Source organism: Camponotus vicinus, unplaced genomic scaffold (assembly GCF_025532165.1).
Source record: "Camponotus vicinus isolate PSW18456_S1 unplaced genomic scaffold, iyCamVici1.0 SCAF_1, whole genome shotgun sequence".
Classification (NCBI taxonomy): domain Eukaryota; kingdom Metazoa; phylum Arthropoda; class Insecta; order Hymenoptera; family Formicidae; genus Camponotus; species Camponotus vicinus.
In genome coordinates, this window is record NW_028141945.1 from 17369317 (window position 1) to 17382749 (window position 13433).

The following is a 13433-nucleotide window of genomic DNA, read 5'->3' on the forward strand; positions in this document are numbered from 1 at the left end:
TCTTATTCTTGATTTCATTTTCTTCTTGATTTATTATTTCTTTATTAGTTTTGTTTTGAGATTCCTTGATGCTAACTTCATTTATATTTTTATTTTTATCTTCGATTTCCATCTCACCCTTGTAATTGAGCTCTTCAATCTTTTTGTTAAATTCCTTATGTTTAATTTCTTCCTCCATACGGACTGATTTTTCTAAGTCGTTTCTATTTTCCAGTGTAGATTCATGGTCGTCAAGCACTTCATTCAACGGTTTTAAGCGCAAGTTCGGAACTTGTACTTCCGTTTCTTCGTCTAGGGTACTTATGATGTTTAAATACGCTTTTCCGGATGTATTTTCGACAATGGTGTCTCCTAGATAAATTCCGTGAGTTAATTTTAATCTGGGTATATATCCTACTTTTATTTCTGGATTTTTTATCCTCACATAAAATAATGACTCAGATCGTGGAGCCACTACGATCATCTCCGGCGTAAAGAAAGGTATGTTAATTCCGGATGCAACCAGGCATTCTTCCGCATAATCTATTTTCGAAAAAGTTTGTTTAAAAAATTCGTTGCCTAATATTCCAGATTGCGGAATTGGGAAATCGTTAGATACAATATGAAAGATGACTGGTATTTCAAAAAGAGTTAATACGATTTCACCGAGGGTGTAAACAGGATAATCATTTATACCATTTAATTTTAATATATTTTTGTAATTAATATTAAGTCCCTCAGGCGCGAAATTTTCTTTGATAACATTAGGTCCAGATCCTGTATCTAACATAAGAGTTATGGAAGTCGGCATATCTTTAACGTTAACCCGGACAGTAGGCACTAGGCTTTGCTTGTTGAGATTTACTGTCACAGGCTGTACATTTATGTTATTACTTTCTATTTGACCACTTGAGATTGTGAAGGGTGTGAGGTCTGCCCGGCCCCCTGCTGCACACCCGACGTCGAGGGGCCCTTGTAGTTTCCCTGACTATTTTCCTTGCGACGGTTGTTACTCGTGATACGTAATTGACAATCATCGAGTAGATGACCTCGGTCTTTGCAATATCGACAGAATAAATCGTTCTTAGGCGCCGCTTGTTGATTAATTTTAGAACGACATTCTTTAGAGGTGTGTCCGAATTTGTCGCAAGTTTGGCAAGTAATTCTCGGTTTATTTTCGAGGTTTCTCTCTTCATTTTGTTTTTTCCAGCAATTATTGGCGGAATGCCCTGGCTTATCACACCACTGGCAAATTACAGAGACTTTATTGGGTTGACTATTAGTATTTTGTCGACAGGTTTTTGCATTATGTCCTGGTTTTGAACATAATTGACAGGTGACAGCTTTTTCCTGTATTACGTTTATCGTTTGTCGAGCTTGAGGATCGCGAAACCGACATTTGTCAGCACTATGCCCTCGTTTCTTACAAATCTGACATATTAATATTTCCATGCCTAGATCAGATTTATGGTGATTTTGTAGTGAAAATTGAGAGAGTTTTCGACAATTGTTTGCTACATGCCCCTCTTTGAGGCAAATTTGGCACGTTTCTCGCAATCGATTAGTAGGTAATATTTTTGTCCTGTTTGAGTCATTGCTCTGTCCCTGTCGTAAATCTGTCATTACCCGCAGTTCTCTTTCTATCCTTAAGGCATCGGCGACCGTTTCTTGTACATCTAAATCCCTCGCTATTCTTTGTTCGATTTCGGGCTTAAGCCCCCTTATAAAGCATTTACTCATATCTTTTTCTAGCGATGTCTTAGTAGCTTGGTCTGGCAATGTATTTCCGGGTCCTCTATACGCTTCTAATATCTGTTTTCCTAAGATCTTGACGCGGTTAGCGTAAGTAACTACATCCTCGTCATTTTTCTGATAAACACATCCTAGTTCTCCTTGGAGTTGATAGACGGTTTTTACCGGCCCATAAATTCGTTTTAAATAAGCAGTTAGTTGCGATACTTTATCAAAATCTTGGTCTTGAATCGTTCTGCGTGCTTCACCTACTATTCGTGTTCTTAAAATTTTAGTAAACTGCGGTTCGGCTTCCTTAGGAAGCATTGATCTTGCTTCTTCGCAGCCTTCAATAAAATAGTTAAGCGGAATGTTGCTGCCATCGAAGAAGGGGACAGCGTCAACCGCATATTTCAGTGTGGCGAAAGGATTTTGTTGCGCCATGATTTTAGGGTTTTCAGGATAATTTTCAAAGTTATTACTATCAACTATTTTACTTATACTAGCGTTTGCGGCGGTAGATTCGGAATCGTTGGAAGACGGCTCAGGCGAATCGGCAATTAAGGTATTTTCAGTTAAATTGGAAGAATTTTCCTCAATAAATTGGACTTGTTTAGATGTCGCTTTAGGGGTAGATGTGTGTAAAGGAGTAGAAATAGCTCGAGTGTTTTTTGGTTTACTATATCGCTCTATTGCAGTTTTATAAAGATCCTCTATTTCGTCTTTATTGACTTTACTTCGAGTCCCGTCACTCATTCCGGTTTCCAAGATCGCACATTTCAATCCCGGACGAGCCCCCAAAAATTAATCAGTATGTTACGTCCAGACCCTTAAAAGGTCGGGCCGTCTGGAAAGACGCAACCTACTTACCCGGTGACACACTTTTCGGGCGTGTGTATAGATCGGGTCGAGCGCACTGTCAGGGGCCTGGCACAGGTCAGTGACCAGAATGGTCCCTTTAACTCTGTGAGTGTCCCAGGCCGTTACGCTCGTCGGTCCCTTTTCGGTAAGAGAATCGAATCTCTTTTACTCGGGACGGGACCCTGTGCGATTTCGGACTTCAAGGAATGAGAACGGGTAGCAAAATTAAATGAAGATTTTATTATAAATTATCATTTATTCAATAATTAGTCGTTTGAGCGATATGAAATGTTTACATAAAGATCTTTTCTAAAAATACAAAATATAGTTGAAAATTTTATATGTGTGTTGTTTGTATGTGTGAGGGAATTTCCGCGGGTGTTACATTGGTTCGGAGGACGTCAGCCAGGAATAAAAGTGGTAAATCTAATCTTAAGTATTAACCCTGGCTGGAGATTATTACAATTTTGTTACTTTTAATTTAAAATTTGCTATCTAAACAGGTATCGAGTTTATTACTGTCTATACTAGTGGTCGAACGATTTACTGGACCGCCGATAGCCTGAGCCAGCCCTTCTCTTAACCGTTTGTTCCGGCGATTCCGCCAACGCCTATTGTTTGATCGCGAATTATGAGGCGACACTAGTAAAATTTAAGATACGCGATTTAAATACGGTAATTATTGATGAAGATAGATGATCGATCAGGTATATTAGGTCTCTATCAAGAAACGATCTTCAAGGTTTATTTATCGTTCAATCCTTTCATTTGAAATATTTCCGATCACAATTTGAAGAAGTAATTATATATATATATATATATAATTATATATATTTATATCGAGAAGAAAATTAAAGGGAACTAATGGGATAGATTGCTGTAAAGAATCTTTGGAGAGTGGGGAAGTATTCGTGAATTCCAATTCTGAAATCTGCAACGAATAGATAGGAGGAGTATTCGTGAATTCCAATTCTGAAATCCGCAACGAATAGATAGGAGGAATATTCGTGAATTCCAATTCTGAAATCCGCAACGAATAGATAGGAAGAATATTCGTGAATTCCAATTCTGAAATCCGCAACGAATAGATAGGAGGAATATTCGTGAATTCCAATTCTGAAATCCGCAACGAATAGATAGGAGGAATATTCGTGAATTCCAATTCTGAAATCCGCAACGAATAGATAGGAGGAATATTCGTGAATTCCAATTCTGAAATCCGCAACGAATAGATAAGAGTTATATGGAAAGGGAATTGAATTGTTAAGGATAAATTACTATTGATGGTTATTATGAAATTCTAACTGATAGAGAGTATTATTGATTAAATTTTTATTATTTTAAGGATCTATAGTTCAAACTCTTTAATTACTTAAAGATCGTTTTTGATATCGCCAGTCGAATGGGAAAGAGAAATAGGAACTGAGAGAGAAATTTAAACTTACTACTTATTGTGAACGTTGCAAGGTGTTGAAAAAGAAATTTAATCCGACCGGAGCTGAAAGCGCAGGTGGGTGGCTGTTGGTTGAAGATGAGTAGAATGCTCAGTTGATCCAAAGTTCACCTCACTCACTTCACTTACTTATTGACAATGATTGAATTTAAACAGATACTCTGTGCTGCACGAAAGAGGTGTCGTAATTTCTTTAAAATGAACTGTGTTCTATGAACTGTGAACTGAAGTGTGTCCGCGTCTTCGGCTCGCAAGTTTTAAGGATTTTACTCCTCCTCCCTTCTGGATGGTGGGGAATCTTTTTAGGCGAATCAAATGATTTCTATTACTCCCTTCCTAAGGTCAAGGAGCTTGATTTTTTAAAAGGAGAGGGGTCTCTTGAGATTTTAATTGGTTAAGCCCTTTGGCTCGAGACTTAGCTCCATCCAGTAGAGAGTGGGAGTGAGCTGATTATCTTATCGCTTGATGATTTGGCGATTCGGAGAACGCTTGAGGGTGGCCTGTCGAACGAGCGCACGTGCACTATCAATTTCGAAAGGTTTTGTCTTACGTTTATTATTTGTCACTCTTCCGAGGACCAGATCTTTATTTTGAAAATTCTTTGGATAGAGAGGCTTGGAACATAAAGCCGTACCCATAGATACGGGACAGTTAGAATTTCTCATAACAACTTTTCATCATATAACTCGTAAATTTATTTAGAGTTTCGTTGACGCTATCTCGACTGGCCATTCTCAGTATTAGATTTGTTAAAGTTTAATGACGATACCCGCGGGTGAGGTTGCGTTCTTCTAAGTGCTATCTTTATTTCTAAGAAGAATCGCTTTGCATTCCGAATGCAAGTCGATCCTTGATTTCCTTCTTCCACGAAATCGTTTCGAGGAAAGAAAAGAATCGTGGAGTCCACTGGACGTAACAATGAAATATAAATTATTTTGTAATTACGCAATTTATAACATTAAAGTATATCCATTTGAAAGTAAAAATGTAAAAATTAATTGCGCGCAATAATTAGTTTTAAAATCAATTATTTTGAACATTGCTTTATATAATAGATTTTCTCTTATCTTTTATATTTTTATTTATCGTTCATATTTGCGAATTAAAATTTATATAGTATATTACAAAATAAATTATATATTATATTATATATAAAATTATATATAATATAACCCTCCCATAGGGTACACCTTGTCGCGGTGGGAGGGCTTAGTACTTGGATGGTGCCTTGAGGTTTATTTTAAATTTTTCTATTTATGATATATCTTAAGATGCCTGAATGGGAAGCTAAGTACCCTTTCGCGTCGTCGGTGCCGTCAACGTGCCGCGGACGGCAAGCGGTTCGTTACCGCGTTTTCGCGTTATAGTATTCTCGCGTCGTCGCGTTTTCGCGGAACTTTTGGACTCTTTCATATAAAATCCCAATTTCATTTATTGTCACGAGTCTCTACTTCCGATGCCAACTAACTGGGATGTTTCGAGTTTGCACACGTTGCTATGCAATGTACACTGGCGCTTCGTGCTTCGTCGAGTGATTCGTCCCGAATTAGTTAGAACTCGATCGATTGCTCGGAATGGTCGTCAATGGGTCCCTTCTCTTTGCTCGTCTACAGTCACACGCACTGCGTGTGTTTACCCTGTCGAGGAGTCGAGTGGATTCCCCTAGGCACGATTTTCGCTCGGTAAAAGGGGTTGCCTCCCCATTTTCTAAATTGCTGAATGTTAGCATTTAAAAAATGTGGGTATCCTCTTCTTTTGCCGTCTACTAGCCTGGTGTAGCATATAGCAACCGCGGGAGGCATAATATGTCCGGGCGGAGCACCTGAAATCGTGCTTAGCGGGTCCAGGTTCGATACGAGATAGGATAATTATGCGCGAAAAAGAGTTGGTGAACTTCATTTTACTTTATTTCCGTCAATCGTTTCGTCTTCTTTCCGGTTTGGGCCTAATCCTTGCTCGTCGTATCGTTGCATTCCCGACCTGTTGGCTCGAAGCTGATTCTCGTAAGTGAAATGGGATTTTCGCTCGTACCGAAACCGGGAGTGTCGTTCAAAGTATGTACATATTAAGTATATACATCGCGCGATCAAATAAAAAATTTTTAATCGCATCGAAAGTGCGGAAACCGTTAAGTATCGCGCGTAAAATAGCGGAAATAGCGATATAAAAATATCGCTCGTGAGTGCGGGAGTGCCGTTAAGTATCGCGCGTCTAATTGTAAGACTGAGAGGAGGAGGAGGCCTAGGAGAGGCATCAGGCTCCGGCAGAGCAACCTTCTGGTAAGCAATTTATTTATTTGTAATTGTTCAAAAACATCAAAAAATTAATTAAAACTCTCGCAATGGCCCTCGACTAAAAAGGAGAGTCGAGGGCCCGGCCGTTCGTTCGGCGCCCCTGGCAGCCGATAGCGAGATATCGCTTTGTCAGCGAATATCCGAAAACAGCGCTCGCCCTTCTCGAAAGATCCAACAACAACAAATAACCCGTTAGATCGCTCAATTTAAACATTGTCTCGGTAACCGTCGAGTTCACGAAAAATCGGGATCTTTCGAGAAGGGCTTGAGTATAAATCGACGCGATCACGGAGCACTGAGCCTTTTGTCGAAAAGTCTCCGACGCGATCATTTAGCTCTCGAATATTAAAACGTTCTTTCCGTCGCTCGCGGAATAAATCGATTTTCTCCGTTGTTTGCGGATTCAAAATTCAGCTTGAATTTTTCGATCTTTCTTCGTCGTTAGTCAAGAAACTGTAAATATATTAAAAATTGTATTTGTGAATTAGAATAAAGGACTGTACATAGACACATATATATATCGGGACTTGTCGTTCTCTTTCTTTCGCGCCGCGCTCACTTCTCGGTCTATTCTCGCGCCTTTTGCTAACATTTGCTGGTCCTTCGAGCCGGATCTTCGTGACCGGTTTTTTATACGACGCCGTGTGAGTGAAAAGTGGTGTGCTTCCTCTGTGCTTCGGAGATCAGTCACCTGAAATTCAAGCCATCATGAGTCGTAAGGCAGAGTTAATAATTACCGCCGCAACGGATCTCTACGGCAAAATCGCTCGCACTCACGAGAACCTGATGAAGCTGGGCGCTGCCAGAATCACTGTGGGCGCCGTGGAGGCGCGCCTGCAGTCCTTGGAGAGGTACTGGACCAAATTTGACACTCACAACGATGAGCTTCTAAACCACCTAGACCAAATCGCAGATTCGGAGTATTTAAAACTCGACATACCTGCTCTGGCTGAGGAGGCCTACCTCGGTAATAAAGGTTTGCTGTTGGACCTTCTGCGTAGCCTCAAGACCGAGGAAGCTGCTACGAAGGCGCTAGAGCCGTCCTCTCAGGCTCCTCGCACTACGCTTCCACGGATCCAGCTGCCTCATTTCTCCGGGAAGTACGAGGATTGGCCAGCTTTCCGCGACCTTTTTCAGTCCCTAATCGGAAGGGACACCCTCACAACACCAGTTGAGAAGCTCCATTATCTGAAGGCGTGCCTTAAGGGAGAGGCAGAATTATTGGTCAGAAGCCTGCCTACGACAAGTGAGAACTTCGAGCGCGCGTGGGATGCTCTCATTGCCTACTATGAGAACAAGCGTCTCCTGGTGCGAAGTTACATCTCCCAGTTCACGTCACTTCAAAAACTGAAGAGCGAGTCGGTGATTGATCTGCGCAAACTCTACCACAGCGTAAAGAGCACCGTGGGCTCCCTGGAGAGCATTGGGCGCCCTATCACGAAGGGCGAAGACCTTTTTGTGCACCTGGTTGTCGACCTTCTCGATCCTCGATCTCGTCGCGAGTGGGAGAATTTTATTAGTGACTCAAACGATCCACCTTCGTATGATAAACTGCAGCTCTTCTTGGATCGTCGGTTGCACACCTTGGAATCGTTGCAGCCAGTCAAGGTCGAGGCCGCTTCTTCCAAGTCGAGTTCGAGTACAACGCAGAAAACCCGCACTCTACACGCGCGAAAGCAGGACAGCAAACGAGGTCGCTGCTCCTTGTGTAGTCAGGACCACTACATAATGTTCTGTGATCTCTACCAGAACAAGACGGTGGAAGAGAGGAAGCGTCACGTCGAGGCGAACGATCTGTGTCTTAACTGCCTCGGGAAGCACAAGGTAAGCGAGTGTGCTTCTCAGAAGACGTGTTCGTTGTGTCGCGCGCGTCATCACTCGACTCTCCACGAGGCGTGTCCGTCGGTCGAAGTCGCTAAGACGTCGCACTTAGCGCAACGCAAGGCCGAGCCGACGGTGTCGGTGCTCCTTGCTACCGCGCGCGTTCGCGTAATGGACCGGTTCGGCCGCGTCCACACTGCGCGCGCCCTAGTCGATCAGGGCTCGGAGTCTTCACTAGTTTCCGAAGCTTTAGCCCAGCGTCTTCGTCTGGTGCGATCTCCTACCTCGGTCGCGGTGTATGGAGTCGGCGGCAAGCAGACGGGCCTCGCGCGCGGTCAGGTCGCTCTCCAGATCCGCTCTCTATGCGACGGGCCTTTAATAAACGTGACCGCCTTGGTCTTTCCCCGGCTCACCCTTTATGAAGGCGGGATCAAGGCCGACCGTCAAGCGTGGACGCACATCAAGGGACTGGAGCTCGCCGATCCGGACTTCTCAGCTGCGGACCCCGTGGACATCCTTTTGGGAGCTGATGTCTACGCCACCATCCTCCAGGAGGGACTTCGGCGAGGCAAATCACAGGAACCTGTGGCACAAAAAACGGCATTAGGCTGGATCTTATCTGGGGCCGTCGGCGCAACAGCCACTCCGCGTCGCACGCTAGCACACCACTGCCTGGCCGAGGAAAGTCTAAGCGCTCTCGTACAGAAGTTCTGGCAGCAGGAGGAGCTCTCTGACGCCGCTGTAGCTCTCTCGCCTGTGGATCAGGAGTGCGAGAACTTCTTTCGCCGGACTCATACGCGAACCGCCGACGACCGATACGTCGTGCGTCTGCCGGTCGTTTCTCCTCTGCCAGACTTTTCAGCAACGCGCTCTTCGGCTCTGCGAGTTCTCTTCAGCATGGAGAGGCGCTTCACTCGGGATCCTCCATTTCACGCGCTCTATTCAGACTTCATGCGGCAGTACGAGGACTTGCGCCACATGTCACCCATAGCTCCTGCCGCCAAATCAAATGAGTCGGTGAATTACCTACCTCACCACGGCGTTCTGCGGAAGACCAGCGTCACCACGAAGCTGCGCGTGGTCTTCAACGGCTCCACGCCAGCTACTTCGGGCAGAACTCTAAACGATCATCTTATGGTGGGTCCGAATTTGCTGCCTCCTCTCGCCGACGTGCTACTCCGCTGGCGACAACACCGATACGTCCTCGCCACCGACGTAGAAAAGATGTTCCGGCAGATCCTGGTACATCCGGACGATAGGGACCTGCAAAGAATTCTGTGGCGTTATTCCGAGCAAGACAGTCCAGCGGAGTATCAGCTGAGCACGGTGACTTACGGTCTCGCGTGTGCGCCGTTTCTGGCGATGCGCACCCTGAAGCAGTTAGCCGAGGACGAGAGTGAGCGGTATCCACTGGGGACGGCCGCACTCCGACGGGACGTCTACATGGACGACATTCTGACTGGAGCATCAACGTTCGCGGAGACCAAGGAGATGTGCAAACAGCTGTCCGACATCTGCATGGCGGGCGGCTTTCCTCTCCGGAAGTGGTCGACCAACGACTCGGCTCTCCTCTCCGCCATCCCGATGGAGCATCGGTTGCAGCGCGATCTCCGTGACTGGCGACCACACGAGGCTCGCTCCACCTTGGGACTGCAGTGGCATCCCGCTACGGACGACTTCTCTTTCGCTACCCGGCACATTGCCTTGCAGTCCGTCACTAAGAGATCCGTGCTGTCTTTGGTGGCGCAACTATTCGATCCCCTCGGCTGGCTGGCGCCGGTCGTGGTCCGTGCCAAGATCGCTTTCCAATCTACTTGGCTTCAAGGACTCGAGTGGGATGCCCCGCTCGACGACGTCTCCGCATCAAACTGGGTCGACTTCCATGCGGAAATCCCGGTACTCGAGCAAATCCGAGTACCTCGCTGGATCAATCTGGACCCTTCTTGCACGCACCTGGAGGTCCATGGCTTCTCCGACGCCTCTGAACGCGCGTATTCCGCCGTCGTGTACTTGAGGACAAAATTAAACGATTCATGGGCCGTCAGTTTGATCACCGCCAAAACGAAGGTCACGCCGCTCAAACAGATTTCCTTACCTCGCTTAGAGTTATGCGCTGCCGTCCTTCTCTGCCGCCTAGCCAAACACGCCATGGCGATCCTCGACGTAGCCGCACCGCTTCACCTGTGGACGGACTCCACCGTCACGCTGGGCTGGATTCGAGGTCACCCGACCAGGTGGCAAACCTATGTCGCGAACCGCGTCTCCGAGATCCAGAGGACAACCCCGGAGGCTACGTGGCATCACGTCTCTGGCCAGGACAACCCAGCCGACTGCGCTTCCCGCGGTCTCTCTCCCAGTGCGCTGCTGAGTCACCCACTGTGGTGGCAGGGTCCACCTTGGCTAAGGTTAGAAACCGCTGCGTGGCCGACTACCATCAGCCATAACATCGAGGAGGACCTGCCTGAGAAGCGCACCCGAGTCCACGTCGAAGCAACAGAGGCATCAACGAGCGAGGCCGCCGAGTTGCTGCGTTTCTCCTCCCTGCAGAGACTCCTGCGCGTAACAGCCTGGTGCCGACGGTGGCTGAACGTGAAGGCAGGTTGTGCAGCGGTCACTCGCCGGCGCTCCCCCGGAACGACTCTGTCTGCTGACGAGATAGAGGAGGCTCGAGTTTCCTGGATCCGGCGAGTGCAATCTGAAAAATTCAAGGCCGAATTAAAATTAATAAGTCAGGATCTTACGCTCAGCAAATCAAACTCACTCGTCCGTTTTAGTCCCTTTTTAGATCCTAAGGGCCTCTTGCGGGTTGGCGGCCGGCTTAAGCACTCCATCTTGGCCTACGACGAGCGTCATCCCGTCCTCCTGCCAAAGGATTCGCACCTCACCCGGCTAATCGTGGACGACTGTCATCGACGAGCGTTGCACGGCGGAGCGCAGCTCACATTGTCTCTGATCCGCCAGCGATACTGGATTCCACGAGGTCGAGCCATCGTTAAAAGAGCTATCTCGCGATGCCTCATTTGTGTGCGATGGCGGGCGGCAACCCCACAGCAGTTGATGGGCAACCTTCCACGAGAACGCGTGGTACCTGCGAGGCCCTTCCTTCACACCGGGGTCGACTACGCCGGGCCGATTCAACTTCGCACCACCAAGGGGCGTGGACATCGCTCTTACAAGGCCTTCGTAGCGGTCTTCGTCTGCCTTGCTTCCAGGGCAGTACACCTCGAAGTGGTCTCGGACTATACGGCCGAGGCCTTCCTTGCGGCCCTCAGACGATTCGTCTCTCGCCGCGGCATTTGCCGCAGTCTCCGTAGTGACTGCGGAACCACCTTCGTGGGAGCCGATTCGAAGTTGAGGGCTCTCTTCACCGCTGGCACCCCCGAAAGTCTCTGGGTCATCGACAGACTCGCCTCCGAGAAAATCGAGTGGAAGTTCAACCCTCCCTCCGCGCCGCACTTCGGTGGTATCTGGGAGGCCGCCGTCAAGTCGTTGAAACATCATCTCCGACGGGTGCTTGGCGACGCCACTCTAACATACGAGGAGATGAGCACCCTCCTCGCTCAAATCGAGGCGTGCCTGAATTCGCGGCCACTGCAGGCGCTCTCGGACGACCCTGAGGATCTCGCCGCGTTGACACCCGGACACTTCCTGGTGGGAGCCGCCCTGACTGCCGTACCCGAGCCGTCCTTGCTGCATCAACCGGCGACTCGTTTATCCCGCTGGCAGCTCCTGCAAAAAATGCGGGATCACTTTTGGGAGCGCTGGTCGAAGGAGTACCTCCACTCCATAACTCACCGTCCTAAGTGGTTACGCGAAGAGGCGGGCTTCCAGGTCGGTCGGCTATGTCTTCTCCGGAACGAACTCACACCACCAACGAAATGGCCACTCGCGCGAATCACGAAAGTCCACCCCGGAGAGGACGGCCAAGTTCGCGTCGTCACCGTGCGCACCGCAGCCTCCGAGTTCGTACGACCGGTAGTGAAACTCGTAGTGCTACCCGTCAACAGCAGCGAGGATTACGGACCTCAACCGTAATAGATCCGATCTCGCGAGTAACGGATCTGAATTTTTTAATCAGATATAGAATATTATTCTGAAATTTTTTCCTACTGTAAAATAAATTCTCCCATTGCGTGCAGCGCATCCACTGCCGCAAATAGCCTAATTTCGCCAAACGCCTTCGGCGAGGCGGGCGGAATGTTCAAAAACATCAAAAAATTAATTAAAACTCTCGCAATGGCCCTCGACTAAAAAGGAGAGTCGAGGGCCCGGCCGTTCGTTCGGCGCCCCTGGCAGCCGATAGCGAGATATCGCTTTGTCAGCGAATATCCGAAAACAGCGCTCGCCCTTCTCGAAAGATCCAACAACAACAAATAACCCGTTAGATCGCTCAATTTAAACATTGTCTCGGTAACCGTCGAGTTCACGAAAAATCGGGATCTTTCGAGAAGGGCTTGAGTATAAATCGACGCGATCACGGAGCACTGAGCCTTTTGTCGAAAAGTCTCCGACGCGATCATTTAGCTCTCGAATATTAAAACGTTCTTTCCGTCGCTCGCGGAATAAATCGATTTTCTCCGTTGCTTGCGGATTCAAAATTCAGCTTGAATTTTTCGATCTTTCTTCGTCGTTAGTCAAGAAACTGTAAATATATTAAAAATTGTATTTGTGAATTAGAATAAAGGACTGTACATAGACACATATATATATCGGGACTTGTCGTTCTCTTTCTTTCGCGCCGCGCTCACTTCTCGGTCTATTCTCGCGCCTTTTGCTAACAGTAATTATATATTAAATATTAAATATATTTATTATAATTTAAATTAAACAATTAATCGCAACAATTAATTTGATGTTTTTATTTATATTTTTTTATTTATATTATAAATAAGAGAGAATTAAAGAAAAAGATTTTTAAATTAAAGCTATAATCTTGTAAAGGTGTAAGCTTTTATAAGTTATAAGAGAATTAGTAGATTAGGAGATTAGTAACGTTTTTTAAAATTTATAGAATTATTTTATTAATCTGCTATTATTATATGCATCAAATATATAAAAATTCAATGTATACAATAGTTTTTGAAATATTAATTATTTTGAACGCTGCTACATTGGAATCTTCTTTTGTATGTTATAGATCGATGCAACAACCCTGATGATCTGAGAGGAGGAGCAGGCCTAGGATAGGCATCCTGCACCGGCGGAACAACCTGATGGTGAATATTATTATTTATATATTAATTGTTATAAATTGTTAACTTGTTATAAACGAACAATAATTCGATCTTATTATT

The 13433-nt window shown here is 46.1% G+C and overlaps 2 protein-coding genes across 2 annotated transcripts; one reads left to right on the forward strand and one right to left on the reverse strand.

The window, feature by feature from the left end:
* Positions 1-876: 876 nt before the first annotated feature.
* LOC145959274 (uncharacterized) lies at positions 877-3171 on the reverse strand. Its single transcript, XM_083077948.1, has one exon. The coding sequence runs from the start codon at positions 2464-2466 to the stop codon at positions 877-879; it is 1590 nt and encodes a 529-aa protein (XP_082934074.1). The 5' UTR covers positions 2467-3171.
* A 3855-nt stretch (positions 3172-7026) lies between these two features.
* LOC145959292 (uncharacterized) lies at positions 7027-12174 on the forward strand. The gene has a single exon (XM_083077974.1). The coding sequence runs from the start codon at positions 7027-7029 to the stop codon at positions 12172-12174; it is 5148 nt and encodes a 1715-aa protein (XP_082934100.1).
* Positions 12175-13433: the final 1259 nt, after the last annotated feature.

What these genes read in the sequence shown, in the direction of transcription:
- LOC145959292 (XM_083077974.1), top strand. Translation starts at nt 7,027, where the DNA reads ATGAGTCGTAAGGCAGAGTTAATAATTACCGCCGCAACGGATCTCTAC.
- LOC145959274 (XM_083077948.1), bottom strand. Translation starts at nt 2,466, where the DNA reads ATGAGTGACGGGACTCGAAGTAAAGTCAATAAAGACGAAATAGAGGAT.